Consider the following 16,786-nt stretch of genomic DNA (forward strand, 5'->3'; position numbering starts at 1 on the left):
CTGGATAGTTGTGCAGTGTTCCAGCTCCCACTGGGATTGTCTCTGTTGCAGGTGCATCAGAGGGTGAGCGAGTGTACACGGGTGTTGAAGATCCTGCAAGAAGTCACTGCTGGGCAGACTGTCCTCAATGTCTTGCCTGGTGGGTTTGATCTGATGACCTTGAAGGTATGGCAGTGGTTGGAATGACTTGGAGCGCATGTATTCATCAGGACTTTCTTGGTTACAGATAACAGAAACCTAACTCACTAGCTTAAACCCAGAGAATTTATTGGCTCAAATAACTAGGAAGACCAAAGACGGATTGGCTTTAGGCCAGTGTAGCTAGATCTGGGGTCTCAAACACTATCATCAAAGCTCTGGCACTCTCTCCCTTCTCCTGGCTCAGTTCCACTCTGTGTATGTGGGCTTCATTCTCCATTAAGCAAGAAAGGTGGTAGCTGACAGCCCGAGCCTGCATTTCAACTCAGCTCCGGATCTAAAAGGGAAAGAGCCTCTGTTAGCTTTCACTAATCTGGGAAGGCTGTGGCCCTGCTTGGGTCACGCACCCCTTCAGGGCCAATCACTGTGCCAGAGGGGTAGGGTATTCTGATTGGCCTGCCTAGATTATACAGTCACTTCTGGGTCAGGGGAACCTGGCACCAGGACTGATGGCCCCCCAGGGCCACATGGATAAGGGAGAGATGGTCTCTTCCCTAAAGGAAGGGCTATGGAGCAGTGGACAACCTGTATCTACTGCAGGCTAAGTCCTTCCTTTGAGGGACTCCCAAGAACCCTCCTAGGAGGATAGAAACCATCCTGGCTTTGGAATTTGATGCCTATGAGTGTACACTCCACCATCACCACCACCACCACCAATTTTTCCCCCTAATTCCAAAGTAGCTCAGGATCTACTCAGAGAACCAAGAAATCAAACAAAAGCATGAAGAAAAAAGAAGCAAAGAATTTTTTTTTTGACATTTTGATGTTTATCCTTCCAGTTCATTAAAATGCATAGCATAAATGTATGTATTTTTTAAAGCAATAATGTTATCATTTAATACAAGCTGTTTTGTGGCCTTTTTCTTCACTTAGCAAACCACTGTGAATGTCTTCTTATGCCAGTTAATATTTTTCTGTGGCATGATTTTTAATGTAATCTTCTACCGTGTGAATGAGAATGGTACATATATAAAATAACAATTACTGCTTTGTGAGTACTTTCTATGATAAAGGCTCATCATACGAACTTATGAAGTAAGCTTTATTATCTCTCTCTTTTTTTTTTTTGTGAGGAAGATCAGCCCTGAGCGAACATCCATGCCAATCCTCCTCTTTTTGCTGAGGAAGACCGGCTCTGAGCTAACATCTATTGCCAATCCTCCTCCTTTTTTTCCCCCCAAAGCCCCAGTAGAGAGTTGTATGTAATAGCTGCACATCCTTCTAGTTGCTGTATGTGGGACGCGGCCTCAGCATGGCCGGAGAAGCAGTGCCTGGTGCGCGCCCGGAATCTGAACTCGGGCCGCCAGTAGCGGAGCTCGGGCACTTAACCGCTAAGCCACGGGGCCGGCCCTTATTATCTCTTTATATGGAAAGAAATCAAGGATTAAAGAAGCTAGTTATCTACACAAGGTTATACAACTAAGTGGTAGAGTCAAACCTTAAATTGGAGCTTTTTGATTCCAAAGCCTGTGCCTGTAGAAAATATCTTTTAAAGGCTCTGGTGAAGTCTTCCAGGGAGAAGCATCTGCCTGGATGGCCAGTAGGTAAGGCAAAACCTGAAATCTAGACTGCTTTTACCAACTATTTGGTGTGTGTTGTCAACCCTCACCGGACAAGCAGGTCCCCTAGTCCCTGACGTCCAGGCCTGCCTGCCTGTGAGCCTGAGACAGGTACTGGGGCATGGCAGGCTACACTGTGTTTGGATTAGTCAAGAGGCAGCCTTCTGGAGAAATACAGAATTTAAAACGCTAAGTAAATTTTCACCTGTCAGATTAAGATCCAAAAATTAATTACTCACTCTGTTGGCAAAGCTGTGGGGGAGTAGATACCGTCTTCCATTGTCAGGGAGAGTACACATTGCCCCAAGCAGGGCAGTTTTGCAATACTGTCAACAGTACAAATGCACATATTCTTTGACCCAGCAATTTCCAGTTCTGGGAATTTATTCTACAGATACCTGCATACATGCAACATGATGTATGTACAAGGTTAATCATTCCAGTGTTGTTTGTAATAGCAAAAGATTGATAGTATCCTAAATGTTCATCAGCAGGGGAACTGGTTTAATAGATTGTGAAACAATGGATGTGTTTGTTTGGGTGATATAACACATAAGCCCCAAATCTCAGTGGCTTAACACAATAGAAATTTATTTCTATCCCGCATAAAGTCCAAAATGGGTGTTCCTGTGCAAGGGGTGACTAAGGGATCCAGGCTCCTTTCATGTTATAGCTCTACCCTCTTCACTTGTGAAACCCACCTTCACCGTGTATGTTAAGCCAGGAAAGGGAAAGGGCATGGAGCTTTGTACGCAACGGTTTTTATGGACCAAGCCTGGAAGTGGAGCTATCATTTTCACTCACATTCTATTGGCTAGAACTCAGTCACAAGGCCACATCTGTATGGAGTCTAGCTGTGTGTCCAGGAAGAAGAGAACAGATGTGGTGATCAGCTAGCTACCGTGGTGAAACCAAATCTAGGTGTACAAAGGGATAAGGAAGCTCATTATGTACTAATATTATTGTACAAAAAGGAAAGATACAATATCACATGTAAAAGGGGGGGAAAGTATGTATTCACGTTCACTTGTATATGCATAAGTAAGCTATGCAAAGACACATAAGAAACCTGTTTGGAGGTGGACAGTGGCCAACTATGTGGAAGGAGAACGTGGTAGTAGGGAGCCTTCTCTGTATACTCCTGATGTTAGAGTTACGTGGATATATTGACGTATAAAAAAAGCTGAAGAGGCCCCCAACCAAGTTGTTGATCTGAAGGTACTGAGCAAAGGGGGAGAATTTAGATACAAGGCCTTGGGGTAGAAATTGAGGAGCGCACAAGTTCAGGGCAAAGGCTGGGCAGCCAAGCCTAGAGAGATTTCCTGAGCCCTTTAGCAGGCAGCTGCAGTGGCTTTTTATATAACTAGGCCCTGAAGGCTTCTGGGGACAAACAGAAATAGGTACTTGCGGGGCATGTTGGAGCGAGCAGACTCACTCTGCTGGATAAAAGTCAGGACAGATATCCAGAGGAAGTAGAACCTGAGTTGGTTTCTGTACAAGCAGGCCTTGCTTCAGAGTGACGTGGACGGGCAGCAGGAGCTCCCTCGTTCTACCCTCGACGTGGTGCCTATGTCATCCTGTAGGCCACTTATAAAGCAGGGATCTAGAGGATGGAGAGAGTTCTTATTCTTAACATGCTCTTACACTGATGGGTCCGTGTGGAATCACATCATTTCTATCCATTCATTTATTCATAGATATTGGAACGTCTACGCTAGTCCAGGTATTGTAGGTGGTAAGATTACAAAAATAAAGATGAAAAACATTATGTTCAGAATTCCTGCGTGCAGAAGGCCGTTCAGTCCAGAGATTGCCTGCCCGGCTGTTCTCCAGCAGGCAAGAGGTTCCTAATGTATAGGGGGGAGCTCACTCGCTGGATTGGGCTTCTGCATCATCGTCTCACTGTTCCTTTCTCTTGCCGCTGAAGAATTCCTTCAGAAGCAGCCCTGCATTTCGGGTTTGGCTAAGTTCTCCACTTTCCTCAGGGCAGCATCGACATGAGCCGTGTGGCTGTGATGGGACATTCGTTTGGAGGGGCCACAGCTATTCTGGCTTTGGCCAAGGAGACCCAATTTCGGTGAGTTTCCCAGTGATGCTGCTGTTAGCTCCACGCACCATTCATTCATTCAGCAAATATTTGTTACACAAGTATTATGTGCCTGGCACTGTTTTGGGGGCTGAGGATTCAGTGGTGAGCCGGAGAACAAGGTCTCTGCTTTCATGGAATTATGTCATTGTGGGAGGAGATAGACTAGTAAACAAGCTAACAAGTCATCAAATCCCCAGCACCCAGGTGCAATGGAGACAATAAAACAGGCTGATATGCGAGAGTATCTGAAGGCTTCTTTGAGAAAGTGCTGTAAGCCAAGAATGGAAACGTAAAGAAGTCAGCCATATAGAGGTGTAGGGGAAAATCATTCTAGGCAGAGGGAACAGCTAACACGAAAGCCCTGAGGTGGAAAGAAGCTTGCTGTCAGGGTGGGAGGAGCAGAGTGGGTGAGGGGGAAGGAATTCAAGATGTGATCAGAGAGATCAACAGGGGCCAGATCATGGGGCCTTTGGCCAGAATAAGGAAGTTAGGTTTTATTCTAAGTCTGATGAGAAACCATTGAAAGATTTTAAGCAGAGAAAAATCTTACTTACACTTTAAAAGATCCCTCTGGTTACTGTGTGAAGAGTAGATTGAGCAGGAGGAGACTCAAAACAAGGAGGCTACTTAGAGGGAGGCAATTTCAGAGTCAAGGTGAGCGATGAGGGATTTGCTTTAGGATGGAGGTAATGGGATGGACAGAAGGGAAGGGAGTCAGGCTATGTTTTAGAATTTTCAAGACTTAATGATGTATGAGGTGAAAGAAAGAAGGGAATAAAAGTTTTTCATTTTTGTATTTATCATTTGAGTGGAAGATAATTATCCATTATTGAGATGGAGAAGATTGGAGGAACATTGATGGAGAGAGGGGCACTAATTTTAGGGCCTTTGTTTTGCCCCTGGTGACAGAGATTACTGCTTGACAAACTGGCCAGGTCTTTGCCTTGTGGCCCCAAGGAGGCTTTTCCTGACCTCCCCCACCACGTACACTGTGGACTCACATAGCACCTTATGCACTCAGGGCGCTAGGCTCTATTTTGTTACCTTGTCTGTTCTGTCTCCCCTTCTAGACTGGGAGCCCCTTGAGAGCAAAAACTGTGTCATTTATCTCTGTATCCACGGCATAGGGCTAGGCACGTAGTAGGTACTCAATGAATGTTGAGTGAATGAATGATTAAATGAATGAAGTGCCATTTTGTGTAACTCAAGTCAGCTGCCTGAGAGTAGATCCAGGAGAATGAGAAGGTCTGATCCTTGCTCTCAACGAGTTTAAAATCTAGAAGGATGTTTGGCGACAGATAAAAGCTATCTCTATCCAAGGTCCTAACCAAAGGGCGTGGGCCCTGGTACCTCCTTCCTGGCTTCCAGAGCCTTCACCCCACTGGAGGGAGGAACTCCACCCCTCCCCCACTGCCCTCACTGTTCTTGCCTGGGCTTCTGCATGGCGGTTCCAAATGTCTGGTCCTATTCCAGGTGTGCTGTGGCTCTGGATGCTTGGATGTTTCCTCTGGAACATGACTTTTACCCCAAGGCCCGAGGCCCTCTGTTCTTCATCAATGCTGAGAAATTCCAGACAATGGAGAGTGTCAACTTGATGAAGAAGATATGTGCGCAGCATGAACAATCCAGGATCGTAACTGTCCTGTGAGTAAACACCAAGGTCATGATCCCTGGTGTCCTCTCCATTCTCTCTCAGCTATGTTGGCTACCTTAATTTCTTCTGAATTATCCAGCAGTTCTGCCCATTACTAGAATATATAAATACTGCCTGAATTTCAACATCTTAATTTCTTTAGAATTTCATTCTGTCCTTCTCCACTTTGCTGTACCAACAGTGATTTCCTCACTAGTTTATATGACTTTATGACCAGATTTGGCTGTTGCTTCTGGGAAAAGGGTGCTGTGGGATTGTGTGTTGGAGAGGAAGAGGTGTGGGTCTGAGTGGACTCCAGAGATCTCTAACCTCATTTGGGAATTTTACTGGGTCTTTTGAAGAATGTGGATATAGTAGACCTTTGACATTCACAAGATAGATTTTCAGAGAACTTCATGTATACCTAAATTCAGATATCTTCCATAAACCACCTATATTTTGCCTAAGAGAAACAACATTCTCTTCACTTCCATCACCAGCATTATCAGATGGTTTTCTTTCAGAAGCCATTTTTCACAGAGAGAAAATTTTTGAGTGACTTTAAGAAATGTACTGTACACGGGAAGTGGCTTAGAGCTACAAGTGCAGGGCTGAAGGCTCACTGACCAGCTCTCTGACTTGCACCTGCCCTGCCCTCGAGCCCAACAGCACACATGCTTCCAGGATCCCATGTCCTGGTTCAGCAAGACAAGGTTAACTGCATGCCACGGACCTGTGGAATCACTCAGGTAGTTGAAATGCCAGATCCAAAGCCCTGGAATGCTTGGGGTGTGCTGGTAGTCAGTGGCTTCTTCCCTTGCTCGTCTTGGCCAGGCCCTCTTCCTAGGGGCCGGCCCCCTCCTTTCATTTTGATTTCATGGCAGCAGAAGACTGCTTGAAAGTTTCCCAAGCCACTCAGATTCAGGATAATTGTGACCTCTGGAGGGAAGGAAGGTGAGAGCAGTTGGGAAGGTGTACACGATGGGGATTTAACTCTCGGCAATGTATTATCTTACACTGAGTGCTGGATACTCAATTATCCATTATATTATTCTTTACACTTTTTCATGTGTCTTAAATAATACCCTTTTTAAGTCAGTTTTTCTGCATGATATGCAAGTTTAGCATTTAGACTTTTCTTCCCTCATTGAATTGACTAGTAAATTTAGTTATGAATAATTTAGCCCAAAATGAACCTAGCGAGAATTTCTCCTTTGAATTAAATGTATTTGATGTCAAAGGACTTAAATTCTAATCCAGAAACCCTCTTTTACGAGTACTAGCCCTCACTCTTCTTTATTTATTTATTTTTTTGTGAGGAAGATGAGCCCTGAGCTAACATCCGTGCTAATCCTCCTCTTTTTGCTGAGGAAGACCGGCTCTGAGCTAACATCTATTGCCAATCCTCCTCCTTTTTTCCCCCAAAGCCCCAGTAGATAGTTGTATGACATAGTTGCACATCCTTCTAGTTGCTGTATGTGGGATGCGGCCTCAGCATGGCCGGAGAAGCGGTGCGTCGGTGCGCGCCTGGGATCCGAACCCCGGCCGCCAGTAGCGGAGCATGCACACTTAACCGCTAAGCCACGGGGCCGGCCTAGCCCTCACTCTTCTGAGTACTTAAATAAAGGCAAGCGATTCCTTTTTCCTGTTTACTTTGTGGAACAATTCCGAAGAAGGAGTGAATATGTTTTGTGAATGTTCGGGAGCCACCAGGTAAAAGCTACGGTGTAATAGTTGATAATAACATGGGGCTGGCAGGTGCTGCAGGCCTTGCCTCCTGGCCCCTGGCCCCTCTCTAGCTCAGCCTTTTCCCTGCGCTGTCAGGCATTGGGGTCTAGGGGTTGAAGCAGCTTTGAGGCCAGGCACACCTGTGTTCAAATCCTGACTCTGTCCCTTACTAGCCATATGACCTTGAGCAGATGATTTCTCTGCTCTGTCAAAGGGCAAAATATTTCCCTTACAGGATTGTTGTGAAAATTTACTGAGATAACGTGCATAAAGCACCTTGCAGGTGGAAGGTGCATCACAAATGTTTGTGTGCCCTAGTCTGCAGATCCCTACCAGTTATTTGTTTTTCTTTTCCTCTAGTGGTTCTGTTCATCGGAGTCAAACTGACTTTGCTTTTGTGGCTGGTAACTGGATTGGTAAATTGTTCCCCACTCAAACCCGTGGGAGCTTGGACCCCTATGAAGGTCAGGAGACTGTGGTGCGGGCCATGTTGGCCTTCCTGCAGAAGCACCTTGGTAAGGAGAGGACTGGGGCTTGTGGGGCAGCCTGGGAGTCCTTAGATTTCCCTGCACAGTGGTCTGTGGCAATCTCACAGGAGATTTATGGCAAAAGGAAAACCCGAGTGAAGGAGAGAGTTACATAGAATTATAGAAAGAATGCTTAGCTGAAAGTTTGGAAATCCTGACTCTATTTCTTACTACCTGAATGACTTTGGCCTAGTCATTTAACTTCTCTGAGCCTTGGTTTCCTCACTGTAAAGGGAACAGTCGCTTCTCTACTCCACTACCTCTGTGCTAACTCATTATCACTCACCTTATCTGTATGGTGGAGGAGGTTCTGATGATAAATGGGCTAAATTTGTGGAAGTGCTTTAAAAAAACAAAGCATGGAAGGATTATGACTAATGTCATAAATCACAGACCAGCTAAATGGCAAGGCCTGTCGAGGTCTTCGGTCCAGCCTTCCACCCAGAGGGGATGTCCTCTCCTATCTTCCCTGCCACGCGGTCGAGCAGCGTGGAGAGTGCACTGCTATGAGGGTCAGCCCTCTCCACCACTGGAAACTTTAATGGTCTTAAGAGTTGATATTCTAGTTAAGCTTTTTTTGGTTATAAGAGCTAGAGATTCACTAATTTACCTTGAGAAAAAAGGGGAGTTTGTTTATGAAAGTACACCTGGCCAGGTGGGAAGTGAAAAGCTACAGGAACCAAGCTAGCTTGCAGGACTGACTTCTCTCTGGTGTCGCTCATGGGCTCAGTCTCTCTGTTTCTTCCTCTCCTGACATCTCCGTTTCTTTTCACTCCAGTCTGCATTTGTCTCCTTTCTGCTCTGTATTTTTTGTCTTGCTGATAGCATCTGTTTTTCAGTTTTTCCTTCCTCATAACTTTGGTTGGCTTGAACCGCTCATGGCTTGTTCTCTCCATCTTGTGGCCTCTTTTTGTCTTCAGCTCCCACCGTTCACTGCCATATTTTCTTGGATTTCTTAGACCAGATTCCCAAGAGAGACAAGTTGATTGTACCAGCTCATCTTTACCTGCCAAAACCCGTTGTAGGCCACTGCCCAACCTAGGCCTGGAGCTCTCCTGATCAGATGGCCCTTTCTGATCCAGTCAGAATGGGGGATGCTACCATTATCTGCATGAGGCCGACCCCCCAGCAGGTGCTGTGCATAGGGCAGTTTGCTTTAGAAGGGAGCCAGTCTGGCCTAGGTTTCTCAAGTTTGACCCAACTCTAGCCTAAGACTAAGATCTGATACTTTGTAACTCCTCCCCACTTTCCCTGGTTATCCCCTTAAGAGCTACCCAGAGAAGCCTCAGACCCCTTGCACATGGCAGCTCTTTAGATATTTGAAGTCACCTATGGTGTCCTCTGTTTTCTGTTCATTAAGCTAAGTGTCCGTGGTACCTCCCTCTGTTCCCCTGATGCCATTTATTATCCCCCTTGGATGCACTGTTTGTTGGTGTGCCTTTTAATGTGTGGTGCCCTGGCTTGAACACAACATACTAGCTATGGTCTGCCCAGAGCCTTGTCCAGCTGGACTGCTGCCTCTGTGCTCTGGACACTAGACTTATACTTGGATGCCCTGAGTGCATTAACATTTCCAAGTGCCTGACAAATTTGGTTTGGATTGAGTTCGCTTTTAAAACATATCTGTCCTTTTATAAATGTATTGGCTTTTTTAACCTAAATTTGCATTTTTGTATTTACACCTGTTCGTTTCATCTTGCTCATCGTGAGTCATTGTTCCAGCCCAGGTTTAGAGACTTTAGGGTTAATAGAGACTTTAGAGTGCCATTCTTATCACCTGGTGGGAGAGGAGTGGATCCATGTCTCAAGACTTTAAGGGGGCCTGACTACATGGTCCTCAGCCCACTTTCCCTGTTTCCTCTTAGGCACCATGCCATTAGGTAAGAGCTAAAGATGACAAGGGAGCCCACCATGGCATGATTGGGCTCCCTTTAGTGGCGATGCCTGTTGAGCTAAGGTGCTCATTACTGGAGACCAGCAGAAGAAGAGATGGAGGGTAGGAGAGTCTTAGACTGTCGGAGGAGGATTGTTGAGGACTTACTCTGTGCCAGGCCTTCCACTAAGTGCTTTAGATGCATTGTCACTTGTAATCCTGAAGACAGCCCTTTCTAGTAGGTACTTTTATTATTAACTCCATTTTACAGATGAGGATATTGCAGCTTAGAAAATTTAAGTAATCTGTCTGAGGTTATCTAGTTATGCAACCCATTCTTCTCTTCCCATTCTCTCTCCAATCAGGCTTTTGTATCCCAGTCCTCCATGAAAACTGCTTTTGTCAAGGTCGCCAGAGACCTTCACAGCACTAAATCCAGTGGTCGGTTCTCATTCCTCATCTCACTGGAATTCTCAGCAGCTTCTGACAGAATGGATGACACCCTCTTCTGTGAAACCCTGTCTTTACTTCCAGGATACCTCACTATGGATTTTCTCCTAGCTCAATGTCTGCTCCTCCTCGGCCTACTTTGCTGCTTCCAGGGCTCAGTGCTTGGACCTCTTCTCTATGTGTATCCCCTAATCTCATTTAGTTTCATGGCTTTAAAGTCATCTCCATGCTGACAATTCCCCTGCTACCTACTTGACATTTCTGCTTGGATATCTGAGAGACATCACAAACAAAAACCAGTTTCAATAGTAGTAGTCACTCCATCCTTCTAGTTACTGAAGCCAAAGTCCTCAGTCTTGTCTTTGTCTCTTCTCTTATACCTCCCCTCCAACCCTCAGAAAATCCTATTGGCTCTGCCTTCAAAATGCATATGGAATGTCATCACTTTGTCACCACCGCCACAGCTGCCACCCTGTCCAAGTCATCTCTCACCTAAATCACTGTACGAGTTTCCTGACTGGTCTCCCAACACAGTCTTTTCTTAATCGAGCAGCCAGAGTGATCCTGTTAGAAAGTAAGTCTGATCTTCTCAATCCTCTGCTAAGAATCCTCCAATGGCTCCCCATTTCTCTGAGAGTCAAGGCCGATATACAGCATCCGATCTGGCATATATGATGTGGCCCTCCAGTCCTCCTGACCTCCTCTCCTGCTGCCCATCCCCTGGACTACTTCACTCTCACTGCACAAGCCTCCAACACTCCTGCTTCAGGCCTTTGCACTGCTGTTCCTGCTGCCTGGAACGCTCTTCCCATATACTCTCATGGCTCACTCCCACCTCCTTCAAGTTTTTGCTCAAATCTCACCTTCCCAGTGAGGGCCACCCTGACCACACATTTTAGAAGGTTGACCTTCCCTTTCTCCCCTCACCCTCATCCCCTGGCCATGACCACTGCTTCTATCTGGCTGTGGGTTTTTTTCTATAGCGTTTATCACCTTTTCATATCCTATGTAATTTATTATGTTTAACGTTATCTCTGCCTATTAGATCGTGAGCTCTCTGAGGATGAGGATTTCTGTTTGTGGATGTATTTTTAGCACCAAGAGCAGACTGTGGCACATAGTGATGTGCTCAGTATTTTTTGAATTAATGAATATGTGGCACTTATTTGTTGAGGACCTATTCCATGCCAGGTTCTTGGCAGGGCACTGGGAATCTAAAGATGAAGGAGAGTGTCCCTGCCTTCTGTCCCAGGCTGTGTTTGTTTTGAACAAGGACACCCTTTGCCTGCTCAGCTGTGCCCAACTCCCTCAACCGGAGGCCTTGGCCCCTTTCTGTCTGTTCTTCCATGCGGTTAGACCCATGTGCCGGTGTTCCCAGGGCCCTCTCTTGAATCATACCTGGTGTTATGCTGCTCCGTGATGTTGCCACCCTGTTCCTTCTGCCCTGCACTGAGGGGCACTGGATTTGCATCCACTGGCTGGGGTGCGGAGGCCCTCTTCTTGTTCAGCAACATCCCTGAGCTTGGAAGTAGGATTTCCATTTTCTCACCCTTTCTGACCAGAGTTTGAATTCTTTCTCTACCACTTACCAGCTGTAATGACCTTGGACAAATCAGGTAGCTTCTCTGAGCCTCAGTTTCCTCAACTGTAAAATAGGGCTAATAGTATTTAGCTCATAGGAATATTATGAAAATTAAATGAAACATGTTTAGCACAGTCCCTAGAATGAATTATCCTTCAATAAATGTCACCTTCTGTTGTTATTATTGTTACTGAATTTTTATGGATTAAGCAAGTCATTTATGAAGCACATTTATAAGCGCACTCAATGAATAGTAGTTACCATTACTGCTACCACCATCACAGCCACCATAACCAGTCCTTTTAGTATTCTAGGTGCTCCTCTGCTAGGATAACCCGCTAAATCCATGGTAGCTACTCTTTGCTCTAACCTTACAACAATTTACCTAACCTCTCTGTTTTTTTTTCCATTCAGACCTGAAAGAGGACTATGACCAATGGAACAACCTCGTTGAAGGCATTGGACCATCACTCACCTCAGGGGCCCCACATCATCTGTCCAGCCTGTAGGCACAACTGGCCATTTGTAAAAGGTCGCTGAGCTGAGTTCCCATTTGGGGCCTGCCCAGGGACACCCATAGCCTCCTCAGGAAGGTAGTTGGTATGACCCTTCTTCATAGACTGAGAGGATGTAATCATACTGCTGATTGGATAACTGGGTACTTTGATCTTGGATTTGTTGATCTTAAACTCATGGTGGGACTTGGATGGCTTACTGACTTTCTGGGGCCTGAGCCCTGATGATGTAGGGAACAAGCAGTGGGGTGGGGCTGGGGGCCCCCAAGCCCCAAGCGGAGCGCTATTAACCCAGCGAGCCTACTCCCTCACCTTGGGCCAGTGTGGCTTCTGCAGTGGAAGAAATGAAGCCAAAGAACGGAGGGAAGATTCCCACCTTCAGGACCTCTAGCCCAGCCTGGCACTGTCTCTTCCTACCTCTCAGCCTTCTCCCTTCCCAGGGCCTTAGTGAGTTACGAGCACTTTAGGTAACGTTCGAGGATATGGACCATCAGATTTTCTGTTTATTTTCAAGCCTTCCCGTTGAATGAATCGTAGTACTGGGCACTGACTCAGGGCTCAGTTACACTTGTGCGCCCACGGAGCGGGGCAGACAGCATTGTCCTCGTAGCATAGAGAGAGAAGCTGAGGTACAGAGGGGTACCTCAGAAGCTCTAGATGTCTTGGAATTTTGCTAAAAACATATATTGACAGGAAACAACACAAGTAGGTTGAGATGAAGAAGGTGGAATGACAGTGTTAAGTAGCCATTTGAACAGGCCCTTGCCACTAGAGGGAGGTAGTATGGTCAGTTAGAGTTCAGGAGGCCACCCCTAGAGAGGTCTTGCCTCTTATCTCAGATATCATGAGCCTCCAACTCACTCAGAATCAGGGCGCTATAGTTGTCTGTTTTCTGGCTCTGAGGCCCTAGCCTCAAATTTAAGTGAAGATATAGACTGAATTTCCATTCTGTTCCATTTATACTATGAATGATATTAATACTCATGTTTGCCTAATGATATGTTGGAATAATCTCCCTATTTAATCTGCATTAGAGCAGGATGGGGAGCCATCTGGCAATAACTTTTCCTTCTGTCTTTCTTTGTTCACTTACCACTTGTGCCCATGTGGAAGAAAAACTTTAAAAGGAAGGAAAGTCTTCCTTGGGATCTAGTTCAAAGCTGTCTGGAAACATCAACATGAAACACCCCTCCCTGCTGCTCTAGACCTCTCACCTCAGCCCAAGTAGGGGAACCCAGAGGAGGCGAGAGCAAAAGGGCAATGCAACTCTACATAGTCAGTCCGAAGTCATTGCCACCAAAGCAAGCTGGGACTAGGGCTCCCACCTCTCAGCTCTTTCTGAGGTGAAACGTCAGATCCATTGAGGCTATGCACCTTGGGAGGATCTGTGAATTTCTGTGAGACGTGGCGTCCGGGGATATTGTGAAAGCCCTGGGCCGTAGCTGGGTTTTGAGTCCTGTCTCCACCACTACTAACTGGGTAAATTTGAGCAAATTGTGTTCTCTTTCCAGTCTCCATTCCTGCGTTTCTAAAATGAGGATTAAGTAAGAGGATGTGTAACCCATGGGTTTCATACTTTCCAAACATAGGAGATTTTTCTAGTTATCCTGTAGCTGTTGTTTTCTAGCTTAATGGCTTTGGGGCAGGTAAAATGACCCATATGGTTTTCATCCTGAAACTTGCTTGTTGGCCAGTGTGAGGTCAATTTTGTAAATGTTCCATGTATGCTTAAAAAGACTGTATATTCTCAAGTTGTTGGCTTGCTGTTTTACTCAACATCACGTTATGGATTTCTTTCTAGAGAGTGCATACAGATCTATAATAGGGGCTTCCCACCCCCAAATGGGGACTGGCGCCCCTCAGCACTCACAGAACCAGTAGGTGCCACCTGTTCTGCCTGGGCCTGGTTCTACAGATGCTGAGGAGCCAGTTCTGGCAGCATTAGCACGTGAGACCCAACTTACCTTAGACCCATAAGTAATGAGGGTATATTTTGTAAAGACTTGGAGCCTCCCTAGAAAAAGAAATTGTTCAGAAACTGGATCCATCTCCTCCATTCCGTTCATGTTCTGGTAATGACTCGTTTATCCAGCAACATTGGAATAGGTAAATTTTCCATATAATTGAAAATTATCCTTTAAGTCACAAAATATAATATTGACTATTTTGAATGGTAATTTACCAAAAAGATAACACAAACACTTTTTCATGTGAACTGACCTCATTTAACTTTTTTAGGATGTTTCAGTCAGGGTAAACTAATTATATGGCAGTAACAGGCAACCTCAAAAAGCAACAAAAGTTTATTTCTTGCCCATGCTACTTGTTCCCTGTGGGTCGGCTGGAGGCTCTGCTCTGCATCATTTTTATCCTCACTTGGGGACCCAGGCTGGTGAGCTGCCACTATCGGAAGTGCTGCCAGTCACGTGGTGGAGCTCGAAGAGAATATGGTGAAACACCCGCCAGCTCTTGAATCTTCTGCCCAGAAGTGACACTCGTTATTTCCGTTCACATTTCATTGGCCAAAGCAGGTCATCTGGCCATACCTAACATCCCATGCCATCCCAAGAGAGCAAAAACATCTGTGACCAGGTCTAATGTTGGAGTAGTTGCGCCACCTGTCTAGGAAGATGTGGGTAGCTGTTTGCACCTACACTGTGTGGCCCCTGGCAGCTGTCCTCCCAGTTCTTTTGATTGCTTGCATAGCTTGTGCCGTCTCCCTTGTGGTCAGGAGGCTAGCCTTTACTCTTCATTGCCTTTAATGTGCCAGCCCCTAGCAGCTCTCCCTTTTCGCTAACTTGGTCATCCACATTATTTACAACCGTCTAGAGTAAAAAGTAGTCACTGAGAGAGGGCTCTAGGGACTCTCCTGCAACTGAAGTGCACTGCCCTTAGTGCTTGGGCTCTGTAATCCTTCCTGTGACTGCTCAGGAGGGGTATCATAAGAGCTTTGGTCCTTTGTCCTGGTTTTTGGTTAGCTTCTAAGGAATCAAAGAACACTAGATAAATGGCCTTTAGATAAGCAAGGTAGGCCTGCATATTAATTGGCATGTACCGATAAATTGCATTCTAGTGAATGCTTTCCAAAAGCAAAGATGTCTTGGGTTTCTTTTGCATCTTGTTCCCCGTCCCATTATAGGACTGTACTCATGGAGGCCTCCTAGTAGAATGTTGTGAACTTTCTGGTCATGGGATGGTGTATCAGTTAGGAGGAAAAGTAAGTAAATACCAGATGGAATGAGATTCCTTGTCTGTCTCACTTCCTGGACGTGTCAGGGTGAGGCTCGCTGGGTTCTTGCTATGCCCCCAACACAGTCCCCAAGCCCCTTTCCAGTGTATGTCCTGACACAGCTGTCCCACTTGCCCTTCTTCAGGAAGACTACTGGGGTCTTGAAATGTCAATTGATGGACTCCAGCGCCATGTCTTAGCCTTTGGGGGCCTTCATCTGCCCCCTTTTCTTCTGGGGCCCTCCTTATCCCTGGGCCTGCAGAGTGACAGAGGGACAGGAGAGGCCATACTCTATACTCAGGACCCATCCTCATTAGGAAACTCACTTCCTGTCCCATCACAGCCAGAAGCAGAGGCCGAGTGTCCCTGGCCATGGCTGCATGGCAAGATGACGATGATGATGATGATGATAACCATTGTAGTAGCCAGCATTTCTTGGGCGCTTCCTGTGTGTCAGGGGCTGTGCTCGATGCTTTATATGCGTCATCTCATCTGCTTCCCACCCCATGACGTCAGGTGGAATTAGCCTCATTTTATGTACAAGGAAACAGAGCCTTAGAGAAGTGATTTGATCAAACTCCCACAGCAAGAATTTGGCAAAGCTGGCACGTAGGCATAAAAATCCATGCTCTTAATCACTGGGCCATACTGCTTAATATACGTACTTGATTTTCCCCTTCCACTGCCTCTTTCAACTGTCAGGGTATGAGGAATGAAATTTCATGATACATTGAATCAAGAATGTGAAACTCTCCAGCAATTTCTATATGACTTGCACTGAGATTCAGTGACATCCTCAGCACTGGTGAGAAGTCGGTTGGGGAGAGGACTCTGCTTCACCGAGGACTGTGGGCCAGGCGCTCTGTTGATTTGATAGATGAGGAAAGCAGTTCAGGGATTAAGAACATGGTCTTTGAAATCAGACAGCTCCAACACTATTAGCCCTGTGACTTTGTGCTAATTTATCTACTTCTGTAAGCTTCAATTTTCTCGTTCGTAAAGTGGGAATTCCAATAGTGTTTACCTCTTAGGGCTGTTGTAATAATTAAATGAAATAATGCCTGTAGAGCGCTCGTCACAGTGTCTATACTGAGGGCATAATAAACATTACCTATGACAGTATTGGTTTCTTCGGTCCTCCTTACAGACCTATAAGGTTAGGTATAATTTGCCCTTGTACTGAATGGCCGCGGATGGTCTTGGTCTAAGTTCTTACGCCAGCTTCTGCGGTTTCAGTTACCTCCCTCACATAAAGCCTGCTAACTGCCCCTCAACTACTGCCATTGTGTGAGGCTGGAACTAGAATAAGAGAGAGTTTTTCCCTTCTCTTTGCTCTGATTTCCCTGCTCCTCACATCAAAAGTCAAAATCCATACCATAGTTCTAGCTTTGCAGGCTCTCTTC

The 16,786-nt window shown here is 45.8% G+C and overlaps 1 protein-coding gene across 10 annotated transcripts in view; it reads left to right on the forward strand.

Annotated features, from left to right (window-relative positions):
* Positions 1 to 16,505, forward strand: part of PAFAH2 (platelet activating factor acetylhydrolase 2) — a 30,730-nt gene extending 14,225 nt beyond the window's left edge. For 9 of the 10 annotated variants that reach the window (XM_087446535.1, XM_087446532.1, XM_087446531.1 and 6 more), the window contains 5 exons: positions 52 to 165; positions 3,743 to 3,834; positions 5,320 to 5,490; positions 7,568 to 7,722; positions 12,054 to 13,905. In XM_087446535.1, the coding sequence (XP_087302661.1) occupies positions 52 to 165; positions 3,743 to 3,834; positions 5,320 to 5,490; positions 7,568 to 7,722; positions 12,054 to 12,148 (627 nt within the window). In that variant the 3' untranslated portion in view covers positions 12,149 to 13,905. Of the gene's footprint in view, positions 1 to 51; positions 166 to 3,742; positions 3,835 to 5,319; positions 5,491 to 7,567; positions 7,723 to 12,053 lie in introns of all 10 variants that reach the window. The other variant, XM_087446537.1, reaches the window with a different exon arrangement.
* Positions 16,506 to 16,786: the final 281 nt, after the last annotated feature.

The sequence above is a fragment of the Ceratotherium simum genome, chromosome 22 (genome assembly GCF_057802395.1).
Source record: "Ceratotherium simum simum isolate JZ-2026a chromosome 22, ASM5780239v1, whole genome shotgun sequence".
Lineage (NCBI taxonomy): Eukaryota > Metazoa > Chordata > Mammalia > Perissodactyla > Rhinocerotidae > Ceratotherium > Ceratotherium simum.